The 24234-nt window shown below is 42.1% G+C and overlaps 1 protein-coding gene across 4 annotated transcripts in view; it reads left to right on the top strand.

The window, feature by feature from the left end:
• MSH3 (mutS homolog 3) overlaps positions 1 to 24234 on the top strand; it is a 90343-nt gene that overhangs the window by 25510 nt on the left and 40599 nt on the right. For all 4 annotated transcript variants that reach the window (XM_048291015.1, XM_048291016.1, XM_048291014.1 and 1 more), the window contains 4 exons: positions 7407 to 7519; positions 9293 to 9407; positions 15795 to 15879; positions 16456 to 16565. In XM_048291015.1, coding sequence (XP_048146972.1) covers positions 7407 to 7519; positions 9293 to 9407; positions 15795 to 15879; positions 16456 to 16565 — 423 coding nt within the window. The remainder of the gene's footprint in view (positions 1 to 7406; positions 7520 to 9292; positions 9408 to 15794; positions 15880 to 16455; positions 16566 to 24234) is intronic.

The following is a 24234-nucleotide window of genomic DNA, read 5'->3' as shown; positions in this document are numbered from 1 at the left end:
ATTTATTGGTTATACTTCTGAGGCACCTGAAAGTTTTTTTTTTTCCCTCCTAAATGATGCAAGGTAAGGTGGTAATATTTTTTGGTTATATAATGTGTAGTACTGAGCTTTTCTGTCTGCCAACCTATTGTCTGGTGGTGTAGACTTGCTTTTAGAAGGCCCTTTTGGGCTTGGTAATTCAAATAGAAATTAAAACAGTATTGAGTGGCTGCTGTACCAGATGTTTTTGTGGGCAGTGTCCTGGCATGTGGCTGTGCCAGCAGGGAGCTGTGCCACTGTCCCTGCTGCTCTGGCAGCCCAGGCTGCAGCTCCAGCCCGCTGCAGCTTTCTGTGGTGCTGCATTGCCAGATTCGCTTGGGCCTGACCTGGGGCTGGCTCTGCTCCTCCAGCACCTCTGTCCCTGCAGGGACAGGCGCTTGTACCTCAGGGAGGTCACCTTGCTGGAGCCCTGCCTGCCCGGGGGCTGCACAGCTCCACCCCAGTGCTCTCTCTGGGGTGCCTGGCTCTGCTCCTGTGGTCCTCGCTGACCATCACAGTCAAGTTGTTAAGCAAAGAAAACAGAGAAACCTGGAGGCGCAGGAGGCAGCAGGGCTGGACGGTGGAGATCTCTGAGGAGTGAGTCTTCTCCCCTTGCAGTCTTGCAGTGAGCCACTGCAAATAGTGAAATAAAGCTTCTGGCCATAGAGAGGGCTGGAACAGGACTGTGCTGCAATCCTGAGACAATAAGCCAGTGCTCCTAAAACTGGTGACAACCTTCTGTATTTTCCCATAATGACTGCTCTGGTCCTGTCACCGTCACCATCTTTTCACTTTGCTGTTGCTGAGTTATTTAACCGTGCTAAGCCAGCAAGAAGTTGTGTTTTCTTCCTCCCACCGTGAATTTTTTCTGGCACAGAATGCTCCCATTGCTTGGTGCAGGGTCAGGGAGGCTCTACAGCCATTGCAGAGGAAGCAGTGGGAATAGGAAGAGTGGTGCTATGGCAGTCAGTAGGTGCAGTGGTGTAGACATGCACACAGCTGCAGCTGCTAAGCAATTGAGACCAGACACAATGGTAAGAGCTAGTGTTGAATTAAATGAGTAATTACTTCCTTTTTATAAAGTTTGCTTGTCCAGCTGTACATTGTGTGAAGTTTAAGACCCACACTGAAAGTAAATACAGAAAATGACCCTATCTGATGGGAAAGAACACAGGTAATGAACATTTTATTTACTACTTGGCAAAAACTTGGGAAACACAAGCATATGAAATGCTCCATCCTTGAGGACAAAAAGAGGGAGAGGGGGGCTTGGAATTTGAAAATGATCCCAAAAGCACAGTGTAGGGCTCATGTTTCATGGTCTGTCAGCGAGGTACAACAAAGAGAGCTGGGGAGGAGCCTTCCACGCCTGATTTTATGATATACAGCATACATGTGGAGTTTCATTCATTTGTCACCAGTGTATTTTTCATCTTTGTTGTATAGATACACATACGTAGAAAGACTTGCATTCGCCCATAGGGATAATCCCAAGATGTCATGAGCAAATGATTGGCTCTGTGTCCTCACTCCCTCCTCGCTCCCACTTGGATTCAGAAACAGCTATTTTTCCTCGGTGGGGTTTAACAGAAAGAGCATTATTGCATGCAATATGACAGCTATTAGGTTTGCCTGTGTTTTGTTTTGTGGTGTTCTTGTTGCCTTTGTTTGTTTGTTTGTGGTTGGTTGGATTTTGTTGCTGTTTGATTTTTTCCATTGCTGTTGGTTTGGTTTTGATTTGGTTTGGTATGGTTTTTTTGTTTTGTTTAATTTGTCTGAAGCCCTACAAGAAGAGCAATTTTTGCTGTTTGGCATAATCCTGAATGGAGGAACCACTGATTTTGGGGACAAACTTGTGCAGCTTGTTTACCAGGCTGTCAGTAGCACATCTCTGTTGGGGTGCAGGTGGAGGTGCATGTGATGGTCCACATGGGACAATCACATGGCAGATTGGTCCAGGCTCCTGATGACACCAAAGCAGTGTGAGCTGCATCCTCCCAGCATCATGTTCTGTATAGCTCCTGCAAAACACAGAGGAAAGTCATTGTAGCTGAGGTGTGGTGAGATACTGTGCTGGCTCTGAGGAGCTGTGATCTGATGCCTGCACAAGGCACTGCAGTGTCCTGTAAGTAGTGCTGGTCACTGCATGGGGCCTGCTCTGTGCTGTCACTTTGCAGCAAACTCTACATGCTTGGGATATTGAATGGAAAGAACTTCTTCATTAGAGGTTAGGGCTTTGTTTATCCCTCCATGTGTTTGTTCACAGCCGTACATGATGGAGAAAATGGGTGCTTTTTAGGTAATTTCTCTGCCACGTTTTGAGTCAGGTTTTCTAACACTGCTTGCGGCCACGTCAGCCTCACAGCACATTTGAGTGGGCTGGAGTTTCCTCTCTGGCACTGCCTTTGTGAGTGGTGCCTGGAGCAGCAGGGCAGTGCTGAGCTGATGGAGCTGTGCAGAGCACTCACCTCATTTCCACAGGGAGCCCCTGAGTGCTGCTCTCCAGCCTGTGTGGGCCCGTTCTGTAAGAGCACTTCCCTGTGAATCATGCTGTGCAGATCAGCTGTGAGGACGTGTGAAACAGTGTGAAATAACCTCCCTGAGATCAAGCAGGTACAGGATCTGCGTCTTCTCTGTCCACAGAATCCGCTCCTCTGCACTTGAGGGAAATTAAATTGATGTGGTGGGAGTGTCTTTTTTCAGTGTTGACTGTTGCTCGTCCTGGCTTTTCCTAGGTGCTAAGAAATAGTTTCCTAGCACTTCTTGATCTTTTCTACTTTCTGAGACATGAGTGCAGTGTGTCTCATCCCATTCTTCAGACAGGCAGATGGAAGGAGCCTGAAGAAGATTTGTGTCTATTTGTGGATGCAGAAACTGCTGCAGTACAACTGTGCTTGTGTTTTGTCCCATGCTGCCTAATTCTGCCCTCACAGAAGGGATGCAGTATCATACAGAGCCTGCACAGCCCTCTGCCCTTTGCTTTTCTCATAACCTCCTTCCTCCATTTCTTTGGCAGCTCCTGCCTCTGAGTTCCTAAAGCTAAAAGAATGTTTCCTTCAAATTCCTGAGTTCCAGGCTTGTCAATGTGGTTGGAGTTCTTTTCAGATGTAGTTCTTCCTGAGAAAATCAGAAAATGTATTGAGAAGTGTTGGTAGTTTGGACAGAAAATGGCAAGCAAGGAGTTTTCCTCAAGTTTTTCTCTCTGTGTGTATATCTGTATGTAAGATACATATGCATGTGAGTAAGTAGATATACATGTATGTGTATATGGATATTTTAAAGAGTGTCAGGGCTGCTTCTGGGCTTTTCAGCAGCTTCTGACATTCAGGAAGGGTTGGGGATGGAGCATTTTGGAAGCTGGAGGTCCCGTGGGGTGATCTGTGCTATATAACGTAACATCCATGTGGTGATTTTTTGGTTTTCATGGACAGCAGTGATTTGTATCAGCTACTCAGAGAAGGTGACTGTGCTGCTTTCTTGCAACAGCAGTCTCCATCTCTGGCATCTGAAGGCTGCTCAGAGCAAATGTGGGGAAGTACTTGACTCTGACAGGAGAAAAAGCTGTGCTTCTAAAAATGTGCATGCTTGGTGCCAAAAGAACAACTGCTTGGAAATGTCCTTCGGGCTTTGCAAGAGAGGCTGCTGGAGCTCCGTGCCAGGATTCACCAAAAAAGGAGGGGGGTGGTTGTTCTCCAATCCCACAGACACACTCAGCCCCCCGAGCTAAGAGTGGCTGGGTAACAAAGGTAACACAGTGGTGACAAGTAAAGGAAATACAATTTCTGCCAAGCATATTGGTAAGGGAAGGTGACACGATGTGCTTGGGTTTCTGAAAGGACTAATGCATTCAGGTTGCCTTGCCCTGCTGGGCAGTGCTGGCATTTTTTCCCTGCAGTGACAGGCTGGTCATCCCAGCAGAATAAACTATGAGAAATGCAGAGAAAAGATCAGTTTAAATAAATTGTATAGGAAAAATTTAAATAAATTATTTGTGCTTAACGGATCTGTGCTTAGCATCAGAAGAAAAAATTGCATCCTAAATTTTAGGAGCAGACACCTTCCCACATTCTGCATCATTGATGTCCTTGTGTTGTGATACAGGGCTGTACAGTGAAATTTTGGTCCATGCCCCCCTGCATTTGAATGCCCTAAAGCAGAATGGGCATGGCAGGATAGTAGCTGAAAGATAAAATTCTGCAGTTACTTGTTTTCCTTAGGAGGACTTCCTGAGCTTTAAGAAAACTCAGTTTGGATGTGTCTGTTTTGCAGTGAGTCTTTATTCACGTTATGCCTGTTTATTGTGAATTGTAGAGCAGCAGTGAAGTGATTCCTGCTTTATTCAGCAAACTGCAGTTAGCTCTCCTGCTTAAAGCAAGCTCATTCTCAATAAAAGATTTTATTATGTTTTAGATATCTTGAGTCAGTTTCAGTAAATTAGTTTTATTTGTGTTGTTTTCTTTTAGCTTCTAGCATTTTTATAAATGTTTTTCTTAAGAGACTTACCCATCCAAAAAGAGAGATCTCTTTTAATTATTTTCCCTATGCACTTGGTAAACAATGAATTTTAAGTGGATGCATTGGATTGTCAGATAAGTAGAGGAAATAAACGCAGCAGTGCTGGTCCTTTTTCACTTTGCCAGCAGGGTGACTGATAGATTAGTCCCTCTGGTAACAGAATCATAGAACAGCGTAGGTTAGGATGTGCATGTTACATTATTACATGATTACTCTCTGTGTGTAACTGTGTGTTTTAGGATCCCATCCTTTATGCATCTGTCTGTGGTTGCACTGGTTTCAGATCCTTGGTTGTGGGTGATGGTCATCTCCTTGAGCAACTTTAGTACTCATCTTGTGAGGAGGAACAGCTCTGCATCAAATCCCAGCGTGCGGGAGGAGCAGGGATTCTGATGAGGGGCACTGCGGGTTCTTCTGTACCCTCAGCTGGCAGCTGGAACCCCCAAAGCTCCCTGGTCACTCAGTGTCCAGTTCAGGAGGTGCAGAAGGACTGGGCAGGGGAGGTGAGGGACCCTTGAGAGGTTGAGTTGATCTCTGAGGAGCCTTGTCATGCCAGGGACTGAGAGCATGGCTTGTTTTCAGGGAGCTGGGAGGGTATCAGGGAAGCACGAGATGAGTTGAACTGCAGCTCATTTGGAGGCTCTGACAAGACTGATGTTTACAGAAGTTGATGGCAAATTGACTTGTGATTTAAATAGGCATTGGTGGCTGGAGAGATAAAATAAACATCGACATATCAGCCTGCCTGTAATCAGGAAGATGGCCTTCGGGTGATCATCTTGCTGCACAAAGGACACACATGAAAACCTGCTGCTGCAAGCTTTGTTTTTATACATCTTGATAATAGTTTAGTTTTTTCCGCACATGGAATCTGTAGCTTCCCATTTTTTACTTTATCTAGAATATCAGGTGCATACTCTCCGATAGTCAGAATGTCATACATATATTTGATGTTGCTGTATCTAGAATACAAATATTAAAATATTTGAAGATCTGTGCAGATCACTGAGTTAATAATTTTAAATTAATGAATAATTTTAAATGTTTCCCATTCATAGAGCTGACAAAGAAAAATACTGTAAGAAGTTCCTCAACCTGTATTGATTGTAACTATCATATTCCAGAGTTTATGCTCAGGAGTTGGATAAATTTGGTTATAAAAGGGAATAAAATCACAAATACATTAAGGAAAACAACACCAATTGATGTTTAAACTTAAGAAAACAAGCAGGTGTGGCATGAACCATCCAGTGAAATACACCCCAAAGCCTTCCTTTTTGACTTTTCATTCTAAGAATTAGCTCTGCAGACCTTGTTAAGCCTTGCTTTTCTGTAGCCATTCCTATGAAAACATAAAGAGGTAGAAATTAAAAATAAAATCTTGTTTAAAAATATTTCTCTAAGTCCTTACACATGGTCAGCAGAAGGGCCCTTCTGTCTTTTAAGGCTGACTCAAAGGTTTGTTGTGTTCTGCTGACCTCCAGGTACCATACATCACATCACGAGCAGTGTAGTGCTGAAGGGATGTTTTTGCACAAGGCTGCAGTGAAGCACGTGCTAATTCAGCAAAAGGGCTGAAATGTGGTAGAGCAGATGATTGGTGAGGGTTGGAGCGAGTGCAAAAAGGCAAGGAAGAAAACAGCTGCTTGGTGTTGGTATTTTCCTTTGCTTTAAGAATGGTTGCTCATTCTGAGAAGGGCTGGGGAGAGGGGACTCCCAGAGAGTATAAAGACTGGAAAATTAATTGGATCAGTCAGGTAAAACGAAGGCAGGGAGAAGATCACTGAGCATGTCCTGGTTAGTTTGACACAGGTTATGGAAATTAACTCTCATTTTTAAGAGCTGGGCCCGAGAGGTATGTTGTTCCGTTCAGGTGGGATGGGAGTATGTTGAATGTAAGGCAGAAAATCTGTTTTTTCCTGTGAAGCTGAAAAGCCCTGCAAAAAGGGTATTGATTAACCTCCATGCTGTAATAGCTACACAGCCCCTCTCACTGGTGTAATTCCAGGCTTCTCAAAGCACTTGGTTAATTCACATCCCGTGGGGGTTTGAGAGTGAAAACACTGAGGCTGAGTAGGTTTTGTGTGTGTCTTTTTCCTGGAGCTTTCTCCTGGCCCCTGGTTCACGCTGTAGCTGTGTAACTGTGCTCCAGGGTGGCAGAGGCACCCTGTGTTCTTCTTGTGCTTTTTTAACCAGCATATCTGTTTAATGCTTATTAACAGCTGTGCAAATTGAAGTGGTAAAGCAGCATCCAATCTTAATTTCAGCAGCCTGTTAGGAAAAGCAGCCAGCGTAGAAATGCTACATCTTGTACAGTTTGCTATGTTTGCTGCTGCTGTTAAACTGGGAGGAACTGCTGATACGCTGGCAGGAGTGGGTTATCAGTAATAACATCCTTGGCTGGCTTGACTGCACAAAACCTAAAAGAAATCCAGCCCTTCAGTTCTACAGCATGGAACAAAGTCTTCCAAGACAAAGGATAATTAAATATGGTGACAGATAGCATAGGAGAATAGCTTGATCATCAGAAGCCTTTAAGAAGAGATAAGGCAAATACTTGTTAGGATTGGTGAAGACATGTTTGCTCTACCTTGCAGGTGTGCTAGACCACGTCTTGCAGTCTCTTTTGGGTGGGCTTGCTGCTGTTTGGGTTTGCTTTGTTTGCACTTTTACAGAGGTTGGAAGAAACACTTAAAAAAACACACCACACTTGGAAATGTTCTCAACCCACTTTAACAGCTCATCTCTTCATTCTTTACCCGTTCAATTGTTAACAAAACAAAGACAAAGGAAAGTGCACCTTTGCAACCTCCTTCAGTGTTCTTCATGGAGAGAGCGTAAAAAACTGAATGTCAAATATTTTTTCTTTGCAGGTTACAGGATGACAGAATTAGGATAGAAAGGATGGAAAACCTCAATTTTGAGTACAGCCATGCTTTCCAGAGGGTTACTGACTTCTATGCAAAAGAAGTGCCTGGTACTACAGGTATGTAATTCAGATTTTTATGCAAAAGAAGTGCCTGACATTACAGGTCTTTTATTCCAAATATCTTTGAATCATGCATCCTATTAGCCTTTACATCCGTGCAGGCTTTTGGCCACCTCTGCTTAATTTTTGCACAGTGGGATTTTATTTTGAGCTTGGAGGAAAATGAACGTTATTTAAATAGAAATGAATACAGGCCAACCATTACTTTTTTTCGTAACTTGAAGGTGTGTGTTTAGACAGTTTTAAATTTGAAGATATAGAGCAGCTGAGGGGGATTACTCAGCATCTGAAATGTTTCTTCAAGTTCACAGAATCCCAGGATATCTAGGGCTGAAATAGTTCTCTGGAGATCATCCAGCCCAAGCCCTCAACCCCAGCCAGGGTCCCCTGGAACCTTTGTCTGGTGGGTTTGGGATGTCTCCAGAGAGGGACACTCCAGGCCCTCCCTGGGCAGCTGTTCCAGGGCTCTGCCCCTCCTTGGACAGAAGCTCTTCCTCCTGCTGGGGTGGAACTTGGTGTGGTTTATTTTATGGCCACTGCTCCCCATCCTGTCACAGGACACCATTGAAGAGAGTCTGGCACCATCCTTTGACAACCCTTTGAGGTATTTCTATGGATTGACGAGATCCCCTCTAAGTCTTCTCTTCTTTAGACTAAACAGGCTCAGCTCCCAGTCTCTCCTCATAAGAGATGCTCCAGCCTCTTACCATCTTTATGTCCTCTGCTGGACCCTCTACAGCAACTCATTGTCTTTCTGGAAGTATGGAGCCCAGAACTGAACACAGCATTCCAGATGTAGCCTCACCTGGCCAGGCCAGAGGGGCAGGATCCCCTCCCTGACCTGTTGGCTGTACTCTTCCTGATGCACTCCAGGATCCCACTGGCCCTCCTGGCCCCTAGGGGCACTCTGTCAGCTCACAGTGAACTTGTCATTCACCAGTACCCCCATGTCCTTCTCCACAGAGCTGGTCTCTTGTAGGTCATTCCCAATCTGTTCTGGTACTTGGGGTTATTCCTCCCCTGGTGCAGGACCTGTACTTGCCCTTGTTGAACTTCATTAGGTTTCTCTCTGCCCACCTCTCTCAAGCACAGTGTCCCCTTGGTGAATCCCTGCTGGCCACTCCTGATGACCTTTCCTTCTGCATGCTTAGTGATGACCTCCAGAGCCACCTGTCCCTTCACCTTTCCAGGGATGGAGGTGCCTGGCTGGGCATTTCCTGGGTCCTCCTTCTTGTCCCTTTGAAGATAGGAGTAACATTCTTGTTACTAAGTTCTAAAGTTCTTGTATGTGTTCTCTGAGAACAGGAGGACATCCCCAAAAAAACCTGAACTGCGTGGGTTTTTAAAAATGCCAGTTTATGTTGTGGTATTGTGGAGTGAGTTCTTGTGTTGTTGCAGCTGGAAGAGGCACTGTAGTAGAGCACTGTGCACAGAAATGGAGATGTCAGAATTCCATTCTTAGTTTGTATCTTTAGAAGTTTGTTACGCCAACAGTTAGTCATTTTTATGAAGAAAAACCCATGGAGTCAAATGTTTTCTGTTTCACAATGTTTACACTGTGGCAATGTTCTGCATTATTTGGAACCATAAGTGTTATTTTGGAGCCTTGGTCTGAGTTGGTTTACAGATCTCATAAAGCACTTTACATACATCACAGATTTCTGTCAGAATAAATTGAAAAGCAGATTATGCTTTTTCTACAATATATTAGTAGCAGACAGTGAGTTAACCAGAATGTAAGCATTTAACAAGAAGAATTTTTTTTTTTAGGTCCTCAAAAACTATCTGTAATACTAAGCTTGGATAAGCCTGTTATTTGCTCTCTGGCAGCAGTAATTGCATATCTCAAAGAATTTAATTTGGAAAAGATGCTTTACAATCCAAGGTAAGTTGCCTTATATAAACTTCCAATTCAAAGCGCCACTTCTTGCAAGTTTTAGCAGACAATGTCCCTGATTGTAATGAAAAAACCTGCTAGTGATAAACATAGTCTTTGTAAAAATTACACCTTACATGTGATTTCCTAATCAGAACTGAAAGAATCAAGTGGTTTCTTTGAGTGGTGTTTCATGAAAATCTTTATGAAGTATGTTTGTGTAGACATTACTGTTAGTGATGTGAATGAGCATGTACTGCTGCCAAGTGTTACTGAGAACAAACAAGGTGCAAAAACTGGTAGATACCAGGGAGAAAACTTTAAAGCATGTTTGTATCAGCTGTCACATCTCAACTTCAGTTTTACTGTGTAACCAAAATGTAGGGCTTTTTTGGGCAGCTTTAAAAAAAAATAAATTGCTGTTGCAACTTAGCTTTGCAGATGTCATTGCAGTTTGCCAGCAGTGTGTAAATAATGTTTCCTTTCTAAAGCTCTGGAGGCAGGTATAAACTAGCATGTTGTAATGCTCAGGCAGTACTCAGCAGATCTGCTTGAGATGTTGAATCTAGGTATCAGTTTTAAAGAAAACAGGCATTTAATGCATCCTGGCTTTCTGGAAAATCCCTTGGCTGGACTCAGTGGTAAGTAGGAGCGGGGAGAAGGATCACGACAAAAACTGTCGCTAGACCAGCACCATTTGTGCAAAGTTACTGCAAAACCACACAGACATGGATATAATCTTGTCACCTCTTAAGTAATCCCAACACTTGGGTTTATTAGATATGCTCAGATGAGTACTCAAGATTTGTGACAGGGTTATGCAGGTGGAATCAAATGAAAATGGAAAGGTGTCGCTGCTAAAGCTTCTCTTATCCTGTTCTGCACAAGTATAAAACATTGCTGTCCTACCTGGCTTAGCTTTGAAGATATCATTGAGGCCTATTAAATAAAACAGCTTTATCTGTCGTGGATCCTCTGTAAAATATTCTCCCAGTTGTCTCAGTATTCCTCTGTCCTATAAGTAGGCAGGATTTCATAAAGTCAGTCTGGCTGCAGACTGGAAACTTAGAAATATGTCATGTCATTTGTAGACTATTCACATGTGGTATGAGATTCTGAGAGTTTGAAGCCTAATTTTGAAGGGCTGCCTACATTGCCAGTTTAGATTACCAGCTGCATTTAAAAAATCCACTGCTGGTGGCAGCTTTAAACACTTTTTAAACACTTTTTCAGGTGTCCACTAAAACATTTGGGAATTATACATGTGTTCTGAATTTTGGGATGGATTTTTTTCCTTAGGTTGCTCTTCTTTCCAAGCTGTATTTAAATGTTAACAAAAAGTTTGATGTGCGTACAGACCGAATGAGGAGAGAATTCCTGTGGCATCTCCCCTGCTGATCCCTCAAGGGGTGTGCTGATCTGTGTGTTCCAGCCCTGTGGTGTGCCTGATTATCCTCTTTGACTGCCTTTTTTTGTTATTTATTTTTTTTTTTTAATATGCTGGCATAGGTGGAGAAATCTTGTAGAGTTTCTGAGGAAGAAAATGAGTTCCAAGAAAATGCCATTTCGTGGTCAGCTCGTGGGTCACTGCTGTCACAATGCCCTGTGTGCAATCACATGGGAGGTGAATGTTCTTTCAGCTGGAGAAAATGTGAAATCCATCTTTTATGTAGAAGTAATTCAGTAGCAGAGGACAAATGTAATTATGTGGAGGCTTATGTAGCAGCAGTCAGTCACATTTGTAACAGCTGCATCCTAAAATCAAGTGCATTATAGACTGGGAAGGAAAACTAAATCTTGGCATCGACATTTGCCTGCTGAAGGTTGCTCTAATGGATTTCTGGGTAATGTGTGAGCATCTGAGTGAAAAGGCAAAGAAATATTTAATATTTTGGTGATGTTCTGTGAAGAAATAAAATAACATTTTTTGAGATAACTTGTGGTCGGGAGCTTGGATCCTGCTGTGTTTATTTCTAAAGCCTTTATGCTCCGACTACCCAGTATTGAGTTCCACTTGCTGTTTGTAGTGTGTCATGGGGATCAACAAAGTGAGCCAAATATTGAGGCAAACTCAACTTCAATATTTTCCTAATGCCAGTGAAATGCTATCTAAATACTGAAAACTGAAAGACTTTTAAGCAAATTATGTCAGGCTCATGAATCTCCTGAATTAGGAAATAGAAGAGAAAGAACTTCCATTGCAGTGTCAAGTAACTTAAAATTCCTTGAAGAATTCAGGTCAGTGAGCATGTACAGATGAGTATGAGGATGGAGCTGTGAGGTAGTTTTCAGTCTGTTAATGTGTCACAGAGCTGGATGAGGAAGACCTGTTTGATAGGAAGAATGACAGAAAAATTCATTGCACCTCTGTACCATCTTTGGACAAACACTTTTCTCCCAACTGGAAACAAGTTCCATTTCAGTTTAGTAGGAAGAGTAATGAAATACCATATAAATCAAGGAATCCTCATTGGTGGGGGGAAGCAGGTTTTGCTCTAATATGTAGATGAAGCTTTAAAATCTGCTTTTAAGATCCTAAAAACATCAAAATATTGCACAGAAATAAAGATTTCTACCACTGCAGGACTCCAAGGTATGGCTAGGCTGCTTTAGAGTTCCAGCAGCAAGTAAAAATAGATTTAATAATGAATGGCACAAGTTTTTGTGAATCAATGTGTTCTAATACCTTTACATACAGAAAGACCTTTATTAAAGGCTTTTGTCAAGAAGTTGGTACACATCTAGGAGAGGTTTTCAAGCAGATTCGAGTACCCAGTTTTGTTTGAAAAATCATTATTTGCATAGCAGTTGCTGAGGAAATGTGTCTTGGTGTGTTTCAGTTTTACCTCTGTGTTTTCCAGCATGTTGGATATGGAAGAGAGAGACTTTGTAGATAGGTGAACTTAAAGAAATGCAGGAAATAATACACAAAACAAAAAGGGATTCAGGTCAGAAGTTCTGCCCTGTGGAAATACTCACTAATGACTTTAAACCTGGTTAATTAGAGTCTGGGCTTGACATCCTTTGCTACACAGGTTGTGGTAAATGTCTTTGGTATGAAACCTAAAGAAAACATAAAGAAAACTAATGCTCCTGACAAAGGGAGGGACTTGTTTTTACTTCTTAAAGCTTTTAGGGATTCCTGCATTTCTTGTCTGTGTAAGTTCATTCTGTGGTTTATTCAGCCCTAGGGATCTAAAAGACAGCATCTCTAGAGGTCTGTAAAAGGTAATTGAGCAAAGAAATTCTGTTGCTTTCAGGGTGCCTTGCAGCTTCACTCAGAAGCGTTAGAGATTTGGAAAAGGAAAGTAGTTGAAAATTCCCTATCTAAATAACGTGCATTCACTTAGGCTGAAATACTGAGTATGAAATTATATTTATTATCACCTGTGGAGAAAATAATGAATACAGCATTAAAACCACCATTCACTGCAAGCTTCTTGAGTGGCAAAATACCAGAATCACAGACTGGTTTGGATCAGAAGGGACTTTAAATCCCATCCAGAGCCACCCCTGCCAAGGGCAGGGACACCTCCCACTGTCCCAGGCTGCTCCAAGCCCCAATGTCCAGCCTGGCCTTGGGCACTGCCAGGGATCCAGGGGCAGCCCCAGCTGCTCTGGGCACCCTGTGCCAGGGCCTGCCCACCCTCCCAGGGAACAATTCCTTCATAAAACGAAATCTCTCCTGTCTTAGTTTAAAGCTGTTCCCTCTTGTCGTAACCGCCTGTGTAGAAAGTTGCTCTCACTCTTTTTTATAAACCCCCTTAAGTACTGAAAAAATGACAAAGATGATCCAGTTTCTCCAATAACACATAATGATTGAAGTCTGAGGATGTACTTTGCTGTCCTGAGGCAGAGCAGTAACCTTTTCATACTCATCATCGTGTGGTCCTACTCCGAAAAAGTAATTTTATGAGTAGGAACCTCATTCTCATGAGTAGTCCCTATAAGATTCCTAAAGCTTCCTAGAAGCTTTGAGTTTGTTTACTCTTTCCCTTTCTCTGAGCCCAGAGCTGATGTGACCCTGCCTTGCCACACTCCTCTGTTATGGACTTGCCAGCTGTTTCTATTACTTGGGTTTTGTGCTGTTTGAGTACTTGAGACTGTTGCACGTCAGTTCTTTGAAACTGGGGTCACAGTGTCACCTACAGGAGGAGTTGTGGCCTTGTGATCCTGTCAAAATGATTTCTGAAAGGTCACTTTCAGCAGTGCAGGAGAGGGCTGATAGCACCACATTAGCATTTTACGCAAGGATCATGCTGAGGCCTTTGCTGCAAAACCAGCCCTGACTTAATAGGTACTTACAACCTTCTTCTGCCGTGTGGTCTCTAAATACCTTATAAAGAACACGGGTTTTTTTCACATTTTTATCAAGTGCTGATCCCAGGCTGAAGGAAGATGAGTGGGTGGAAGCAAAACATGTTCTGTGACATGTGGAATTGTTGGTTGGGCATATCCTGCAGTTGATCTTGACTGTTACTCATATACTCTAAACTCTCAATTACCAAGATTAATAGCAGGGTGAAGTAACTCAGATAAAGAAAACACCTGGGTAATGTAAGACACACATAATTTATGCTATGAAAACAACTTCATCTTATCTGATCTGAAAGAACTGTAAATATACTGTGAGAGAACAGCAAATACACTGTCAAAGAAGAGTAAATACACTGTGAAAGGAGAGTAAATCCACTGTGTGGTGGAACAGAGTGAGTTGTCTTCAGACACTCCTGGGCAGCCCTGCTGTGAACAGGGTGTGTCCTGTGCTAGGTGCTCTGAAGCCAGGAGAGGTGGGGGAGCACCAGAGCCAGTAAAATCCACAATCCTGAAACTCTGATGTGACAGGAAGACCCAGGAGCACCCTTTGGCTTTTGAGAGGAGGTGGAAGGAACACCCAGCTGGGTTTAAGAGACCAAAGACTTGAGCAGTGCCAAATAGGGAAACTGCAGTCAGTCCTGGGTGTAGAAAGGTGCTTTTGGAACACCAGATGGGACTTGTTGTTTTATGCAGGGAGTGGGAGTCAAGCAGAAATCATTCCTAATTAATTTTTGCCAGCATCAGCAGTTGTGACTGAAGATAATAAAGGAAGTATTGTTTTGTTGCTTACAATATTGTGTAATTTGGAAAGTGTTGCTGGTTTTGCTTCCAGTGTTTTCTTTTGCTGGTCAACTTCGTTGGTTTCTGAAATAGCACACAAAGCAGAATAATTATGACTATGGGTACGGTTCTGAGTCAGCTGTACTTCCAAGCTGTCATTAAACTTCTTGAGGGCCCTCAGTAGAATCTGCTTTTTTTACAATTCTGTGGAAAATACTTCTAATTTGACCCATTATTTAGGAAAAAAATTGGTAGCAGGCCCAAGCACCTGCATACAACATAAATATATAAGATTAGTCTTTGAATATTTCATGTTTCTGAAAGTTTTGGTGCTGTTCTTGTTTTTAGTGTAGCAGCAATGCAGCTGTGTGTGCCTAACAGAAAAGGTTGAGAATTCAAGTACTTTTCCAGAGGGTTTAAAATTCAATGCACTGAAAAAAAAAATGGTGGAAAGTCAAGAAAACAGTTTTAAATATTGCCCAGCAAATGGTTCTGCTTAGTCTAAGCCAGCAAAGAGTGTCCTAGATTCTGTGCAGAGGGCAGTCAGCAGGATGATTAACCCAGACAATCATGACTTGATTTGTCAGAAGCATTTAGTGAGGGTATTGCACTTCGTGGTCCTGACTACTATGTGTGTGTCTGAGGCTGAAATGATTTTTGTATCTAATGTGATTGCACACCTAATACCATTATTTTATTAAATAAAGCAACACAACCTTTGGGTTGGTCTCATCCGGTTCTGTGAAGGAGTATCAAAAGTCAAGTAATTTTGGTCATGGTTATTACATAATTAAAACAAAATCAAATCGTTTCAATCTCCCCTATTTCTGTTTTTCTACATAGTTGCACTTGCAGCCTGTTTAAATTTTCAGTAGTGATAAAAAATATGAATATGTATTTTAATATGATGTTTTGAGGATGATTTGTGTTAAAAGTCTGTTCCACTCTTAAAGTATTAATTGTTAGTCCTATCCTTGCTAAATTGTAAACTGAATAAAGTAACCATTTAGTGGAAAAGGGTTAGATAACAGGAGGGCTGGATTTTGTTCTGAGCTTTGTCAGAGTCATTGTAGGAAATGGGGAAGTGAGTCTGAAACTTTATTTTCCCAAGCAGAAAGTTAAAAGAAGTTATTAGTGTTCAGTTCCTTTATTTATTTGAACAGATTTTAATTTCCTACTTGACTTTTTAAAATTTGTTTGCATAACTGTTGAGTTCTCTAATGTGAGAAACCTGACAGTGCTTCAGTGTTCTGCCTGTGCCTAAATTTAAGATATAACATCTGAAATTCCTCTCCCCAGCAATTTCAAACGGTTGTCTAGTGAAACTGAATACATGACAATTAATGGGACAACAATGAAAAATCTTGAAATTTTACAGAATCAGGTAAGGACAAATGTAATGCTTTCTTAGTAAATGCTGGGATTTTCACAGCTGTTGGACATATTTTTCCCAGTGAAGCTCATCAGATTTGCAAATCTGGCCCATAAGTCTTAAATTATTTTAAATGGGATCAGACTGAAGGAAGATAACATTTTCAGAAGCATAAAAGTAGTTAATCTGGTCTGGCTTTTACTGTGAGTTAGGAACATTGCTGCACTTTGACTAACAAAGAACTTTCCTGAAATTTAATTTCTTCAGCAACTGCAGTTGAGTGATGTCTGCAGTAGGGTTTGTTTTAGTGCTCCTGCTCAGAGCTTTATGCACAGACTTATTTTAACTGTTTAATTCATTCTGGTCAATTTCTAAAAGCTATTGTCTAGCTAAAGGAAAAACATACTTAAATATCTTATGCCTCCTGGAGGTAGCTGATGTAAGGCATTGTTGATGAATGAGGTTGATAATGAATGTACAGTTGCCATATCTTAAAGCCTAAACACAATGTTTTGAATAACGTGAAGATCCTTCACTGCAAAACCGACTGCTCAGTTAAAAATAATTAAGCTATTTTCATTATTTTAGACTGACATGAAAACTAAAGGAAGCCTACTCTGGGTCTTGGATCATACTAAAACTTCCTTTGGACGTCGAAGACTGAAGAAATGGGTAACCCAGCCCCTTCTGAAATCCAGGTGAGATGGTTCCTTATCCTGGGCTAAATCTGTGTTTTATAGTTGTGATAGTGAGTATGCCCAATGAATTTTGTTTGTCCAGAAGACCTGAGATCCACAGCAGAGTTTGCACAGGAAGTGACACAGTAGAAGTTGTGGGTGTTATATTTAGGTTTGAAGGAGTTAAACCACTCTTTCTTGGCACGGATAATTACTAGTGGGTTTGGACCAAGTTAGAAATTGCTTTGCAGAAGTCAGACTGGGCACCATTCTAATTCTGTATCCTTTTTTAAACAGTTAATGAGGATCACCTGGGACTGCAGGTTCTTTTATTCCTGAACTTGCCCATTAATGTTGGATGTCTTCCTTGCTTCACAAGCATTTACATCCCTAATGTGTCTAATTTCTTCTAAAGCAGCCATGGATGTTTTTGGTATCCCTGCATACATGTATTGCACCAGGAGAGAGTTCCTTTTTTATTAATCCTGAAATGTGATGATGGTTTGGCCACTCCTGTATTTTGACCTGTGCTTGATTTATTTATCAGTGCTTTAGAAGTGATGTATTTTGTAGCAGTGCTACGCTGGTTTTCACTTGTCTCGGTTTTGAAATGGGCTCCATCTTTTCTGATTTCTCTTTGCTGACCCAATTTGAGTGTTGTGCTTGAATGTGAGGTAAACAGTAGTATTGAGTCCGTGGGCTGCATTTGCCTACATGTTGAGTTTTTTGATCCATTCATTTGGGTGTGTGTTTCCTGAGGATTGTTAATGTAGAGTTCATTGAAGTTGTCACTTTCTTCCCTTCAGTTGTAGCATACAGCAGGTCTTTTGACTTGGTTATCCACAGTATCGTTCCCCTCTGTTTTACTTCTGAAAATATATTAAGCAGTTTTAATGTGTATTGCTTTTTGGCAGGTTTAAATGGTGAGGTATACCAGTGTTTTAGCATCTTGCTGTTGCTGGTAATTTACAAATGTGTCTTCAGAAGCATCTATTTTTCCTTGACCAAATCTAGTATGTTAAAGCATTGTACTTCTGAGGCATCACTACTTAATTTTCTTATTAGCCTTTTTGTAATAAGTTAATTTCAGTGGGCCTCTTGTTTTTTGATTCTTCTGATAACAGCTTTCACGTATCTTACCCACTTGCAAAGGCTTTTGATGTGACCATCCTAAGCAGCATGGAGGTCAGTCAGAGCATTGCATTCACCTGAAAAGCATTTAGGTAGAATTCCGCTGCCACTTTGCAGGAATAGACGGAAATAAATCAGTTTATTTCTCTTCCTGCCGTGGCGGCCTGCTGGGTTTGTGTGTGCAGTTGTCAGCGGAGGGAGCCAGAGCACTGAGGATGGCCCCGGGCAGGACGCGGCTCGGGCTTCTCCCAGACCTCTCCGGCCGCGCTGCTCCCGAGTGACCACGCCTGTAGGTCAGCAGCTCAAGCACCGTTCCACAGGGAGATGGAGCAGACTGCAAACTGCTTCCCTGGGGACTTCAGGCCCTCTTTGTTAACCAATATGTTTAGTTTAAACTCTCCCTTCTCTAAGTGCAGAACTTTACAGGCTCGTAGTTCTGTTTCCTTCTCTTACTCCTCTGCTCCTTCCCACTTCTAGAGAGGGATGCTTGGCATTTTCAGGCTTCTGTGGCTGGAGATGATGGTGCTCCTCAGTACTACTTGAAGCAGAAAAAGCTATTTTGCTCTGTGTACTTCTCCCTTTTGTACTCTCAAGTTGTAATTTCGGATAGTTAGTGCATCAGGCATCTGGCAATATTGTTCCCAGTAATGCACAAAAATGCACTCAGAGAACATTCCGTAATTGTAATTTACCTGTGCCTCCTGGAGTGACATTCTCAGAGGAAGTAAGGCTTCTGTACTGCATCTTTCCCAGTCACTGAGTAGGTGTATCAAGAAGTGAGAGGGTGTAATTACTGCTTTATGCCTTGGAGTTGAAAATCACTTGGGATGATGACTAAATTTCCTGTGAAGGAACCACACATTAGACTGAATAAAGATGGAATGTGTACAGACTCATTTGGGCAAACTTGAAGATATTCTTTAAATCATCAGTGATGCAATACATGTAGAGACAAGATCTGTACATTTGGGAAAAAAAGAAATGGCAAAAAAAAGCTTAACCAATAGGGGTGTAATGTCCTCACTTACTCACCTGGGTACATGAAGGTAATGAGATAAGAGTGTATCAGTCACCAACAACTGAGCTTTTTAGGAGTAATGAGGACAGTTGTTTTCCTGCAGAAGTTACGTATTTTACATGGATTATAGAAGTGCTATCTTACCTCTGAAATTCAAGTTCCATCGAGTGCCTTTCTCACCTGATGTCTGTAAGCAGAGTGGAAGAAAATGAAAGAGATGTCCTGGAACATTTCTGAGTGAGTGAAACCTGCCGTCCTGTCGGGCAATGGGGTTCCAGCAGGAGAACAGCAGAGCAGCCACAGGGCTCAGGACAGCGCACAGGGTCCAGTGTTGTAGCACAGTGTGATCTTTGTGTCTTTGTCTGTGTGCAACAGTTACAAATATTTTCCTTCCTAATGCGAAATAGATCTCAGAACCCTTGAGGCTGATGTGAAAGTCATTGCTTTTTCAATAGCTGCATGAGGAGGAGAAGGACAAGGTTCACACAGGCCTGTGTGAACTCTGTGGCCTGTAAGTACAGACAGCACTGCATCAGGAAGGTGATTCCCCTACTCTCCTGCTCTTGCTGGAGAGGTGGAATGTCTTTTAACCATCAGTGGGTGGACAGGATATGTGATTTCTGGGGCCATAGCCAGGGGGAGGGAGAGACCTTGCTGTGGAACTGGGAGAGAACCTGACTGCTGTTTGCCTCTGTTGCAAAAATGCCTTCTTTGGGTTAAAAGAGTTTCTAATGCAAAATTTTAAAAGCTGAGGGATGTGTGTGAGATAAACTGGGAGTGGTAAAATACTGGGGATGTGTGATGTGCACATATTAGTTTGCACAGTAATCTCTCCCCTTGGGGTGTTCTGTACGGGTTTTTGAGGGTTTTCATGTTTGAAGTAGTTTAAACAGACTGAGTGACCCATGAGTGTGCCTGGGTTGTTTTACTTTAATATTCTTCTGTCTCTCTTAGAATTTTAGTGTTACATATGATGTGCCTGAATTTATCTGTAGCCAATTTATATTCGCCTGATCTTTTTCTAGTCAAAGCTGATGTTTAAATCTCAAGAAAGGAGAAAAATTGTATCTGTTTAGACAGTTGCCAAAGACATGTCAACCTTTGCTTTGTGCTTTAGAGGAACCAAAATTTTAATTACCTCTCAAAAACTGGATTTCCATTTTTTCCCTGAGATTCCAGCATACCTTGTCCCCGCCTTTTCTTCCAGTTCTAGATGAGATGATGCTTTTATAATATTGAAGCCTGGTAGGATAGTATTGATAATTACTATTAGTCTGAATATGCTTTGTCCTCAGGAGCTCAGAATGACTGTAAGTATAGCAAATTCAGAACTGCACAATTCAGGACTACAGACAGCTCCTTATCTACTCCTGAAGAAGAGGAAGAGTGTAAATTGGCATTACTAATGCAACATGCATTACTTGGAGGATATATACTGTAGAACTGGGAAGAAGAGGGTCCCTTTATAGTGAGATTGGCAATGACGTCTTTTGTAATATAAAATAATGTTTTGTTCTAAATTTTCTCACTTTGAATGTATTGAGTGCTGTTTTAGTTACACTTCTATACACAAAGTATAATCCTAAAGGAAATTCTTTCAAGTTTGACTTTGTCCTTGTTCTCATAATTAAAATATCAGGGCAGTAAAACAAACTATCTAAATGTCCTTGGAGAAACCCATCTTAATTCGGACTTAAATTGGTTGTCAGTTGATACCATCATCATCCAGTGCAGGATTAGAATTTTTTTTTTCCCCCAGCAGTAATTTATGAATAAAATCCTCTGATCCTACAGCAGGGCTAAATTTTCCTCCTAAGAATAACGACTTTATAGAATCAGTGCCAGTATAAAATGCACAAATGCAGGTTACAGCATATGCCTGAGATCTCAAAATTGTTGTAGGAAAGAAAAAGATTGCAGCATCATCACATGTATTGATTCATTTTTGCTAGCTGTGTTTTGGTCCCTTTGAATGCTGTGTCTAATTCCTTATAAATGGAGCAATCAAGCATTCATTCATGTTGGCTAAAGTAGCTAATTGTTCCCTTTTTAGGCACAAATAGCTGAAATACATTGTGTATGAACATAAACAAAGTGTTTGATTACCATTTGCATATTTTGGACGTTCTTTTAACAGATGTGAAGATAAAGTTTAGGGTACTTGTATACTGCTGTTAAGTATTTGAGATCCATTCAGGGAGATTGTCCTCTCCTGGCTGCATGTTCACGTTGGACCTCTCTGGAGAGCCATGAGACATCAGTTTTGAGAGTAAATTACTTGAAAAACAAGTGAACAGATCCAGAAGGATGCTTAATTTTTTTAGGTTTCACTTAAATTTCACTGCACTAATTATGATAGAATTACCCTTGTTTGTACTTTTTTGTTGGTGCTAATGGATAAAATTCCAACAGTCACACCAAAATTTTACAGATCGGGGTTCATCCCATAAATTAGCCAGCCCATAAATAAAAAGCCAGAGGTAAGGGTGGCATCCCAGCCTTTAGGGGAAGGGAGCACCCAAGATTGGCCGGGGCTCATGGCTGAGAGGAAGGGCAGAAGTTGGAGGGCCCACAGAAGGCCCCGGGGTTTTGTTAGCAGATGACACACCTGGCAGGGAAATTGGTCTGTTATCCTGAGCAGGATAAGCACCAGCAGTGGGGTTTGACCAGAGGGACAGAGTGACAGGAGAGAGGGGGGGAGGTGGATTAGAGAGGGGAGAGAGGAAGAAAGGGAGGGAGGGGTCATCGTTCCTGGCCCCCACGCCGGTGCTGCTGGCGGGGTGTCTGTCCCTGGGGCGTGCACACCTGGGGCCCCACTCCTGCAGGCATCTGTTCACAGATAAGATCTCGTGCCCTGGAGATAAGCTCCTGGGTTTCTGTGCACAGTAGTTACGAGAGGCAGTCTGTTCCAGACCTGTCTGGAAAAGGGTCGGAGGCTCCGGAGTGTGGGTGGTCCTGACGCTCCTGCTTCCTGACCTCGTTCCTGTTGATCTCCAGCAGGCACAGCACGGATGTTTGTCCCGGAAAAGTGCATCCCTGCCTCCACAGGGTCCCTGCTCCAGCCACAACAGTCCTTGGCTGCCACTGCCAGCAGCCTTGGCTGCCACTGCAGCTGTCGCCCGTCGGCGTTGGGGTCTTCATCGCCCTGACCTCCCCGGCTTCTGCAGTAAGCCAGGGCTTCATCTTCTGTTCTTTGAAAGGACATCCTGAGTTTATGGACTGCATAGTGGTAATTCTGCCAGGGCTGTGGGTTTTGATGGCATTAATTGCCTGTCATGAAAGGGAGTGGTCTAAAGCAGGGGACACTCTGTACCATTTAACATGGTCTTTAACTTAATCAGCTCATCCAAAGTCTTCATTCGTGAATGGAGGTCTGAGGGGAGGTCAGAAAAAACCCCATAATATATAATCGAATAATTTAAATTATACATTTTCATTCTTTACAATGCTGCAGTTAGGGGGCTGCTAGGCTTCGATTTAGATACCATAGTCCATGGGAGGCAGTGTGTGTAGTTTCATACCCTTCATTATGTTTTTTAAGGGGTTGAATTCCTGTAACTGACAGTTCTGCATATCTCTGTTCTCTTCGAATGGATTTAATAATTAATAAAATTAATTTTAATTGTATACACTGTACTTGAGTTATGTCCTTAGCATGATGAATGAATTCATACTGTGTGCATTTAGCATAAGTTAAGAGATTTCTGATAAATTTGTATTTATTTACCTTGGATTTAAATAATACCTTACATGAATGAAAATGTCCTGCGGCTATTATATTGCAGTTACATTATCAATTTCACTCTGCTTTAAATGTAATGATACATTATCACATCTAAAAATGTTAGGTTTGCTTTGCTGCAGGAGAGACCAGCAGACCTCTGTTACCACTCCAGCAACCAGCAATCCTGTTCAGACTGCTCAGATGTTAATTCAGTGCAGTGCTTTCGTGTCTGCAGCCTTCTGCTTTGTCAAAATAATTTTTAGTTCAGGATTCAAACATGTTCTTCGTGTTTTCTAATTTTCTGTATTGTTCACTGTTTGGCAGCAGAATAATGCAGGGGAGTATCTCATTATTTCACTTCAAGTAGTTCTTCTAAATGACTCCAATAACAATTCTGCAGTTAGATTTTGTTATGTTTAAATACACTGCAAAGTGATTTTAGTATTGTATTAATGATGCTATTCTTAGAGGGGTGTATGGCAGAAGTAAGAGTATTGCTTTTAGTCAACTGAATTATGTTACATTATTCCACAGAAGATTGCTTGGAAAATTGGATAAAGCTCAGATTGCTGACATGGTTTATACAGATGAGAAAGAACAGGCTAATATTGCACTTAAATGCAGCATGAAGTAGCATCCAGTTTAGCTGGCTGTTGAGTTTCTTTGCATAATGTTAGATTCAGGTTTTCTGGTGGTGGAATTCTTTTCCAGACCACAGAGAGTTTGGCAACCCCAAACTGTGTATCATATATGCTGGGTAACTGTACAGTGCACAACAAATTTCTTTAGAGATGGCTTAGCAACTGATCAGTGTAATATATATATATTTATATATTGGCACTCAATAAAATGTTTGTTCATTTCAGTCTAAATATTTAAAGTTTAAAAGCATACTTTAAAATTTATCATCTGTTTTTATGATATCTTGTCCCAGTCCTTCCTTCCTCATGGGCAGCAAAGGACACAATCCTTCGCTGTACTTTCTGACTTTTGAAATAGGAATCCCAATAGGTTTTCTTTACAGGTGGAAAAAAAGGGTAATTTGGTACTGAGTACCATTTTCCTGACCCTTTCTTCTTTGTGGGATTAAAGCAGAAAAACTGTGTGGATGCTTAGTTTTAGATTACTGGAGCTCCAGTAACACAGCCATATGTGAGGATGATTAAAGTGCAGATTAGGCTTTGGAGGGAGGGGTTTCTCAAGTATCTCTATCTATTTAACATATTGCTGCCAGTTTCCAGTTGGCTATATAGTAATAGTGCCATTTAAATTAAATTAAAGTGTTCTGGAACAGAGTTTTGCTGCTTACAGTGCTTTTAATAATACAAAATAAAGGTTTTTATCTTCTTTAAGGTACATATGCTTATAATTTAACAGTTCAGTACTCCCTCATGTGGAGGAGAAGTGTTCCAGGGTTTCAAGTACAGCAAGCTTAAGTAATTCTCCATGAAAATGGGATTGTGGGTGGCGACACTGACCCTTCAGAACATCACTGTAGCTGCTGGTTTGGGGCTGTGTGCTCAGGGTGTTTCTGGCTCTGCCGTGGCTGTCAGCACTGCTCAGGTTCCTCCCTGTTACCCTGCTGTCGGTGGGAGCACCTCTCTGACGGGCAGAGCTGAGATCTCTGCTCCTGGGGTGCAGCTCCTGTGGGCCATTCACTGCCCTGCCAGGCTGCTCCAGCACGTGGGGCGGCTCTGACGGGTCGGGGCCAGGGCTCACGTTGTTCTGTGCTCAAGCAGCACCACTGCCAGTGGCTGCTCTGTGCTGCTGCTGCTGCTGCTGCTTCCAGGTCACCTGGCTGCCCATAGGAATGGGGG

This window comes from Corvus hawaiiensis, chromosome Z, assembly GCF_020740725.1.
Source record: "Corvus hawaiiensis isolate bCorHaw1 chromosome Z, bCorHaw1.pri.cur, whole genome shotgun sequence".
NCBI lineage: Eukaryota > Metazoa > Chordata > Aves > Passeriformes > Corvidae > Corvus > Corvus hawaiiensis.
This window is presented reverse-complemented; position numbering and strand designations above follow the sequence as displayed.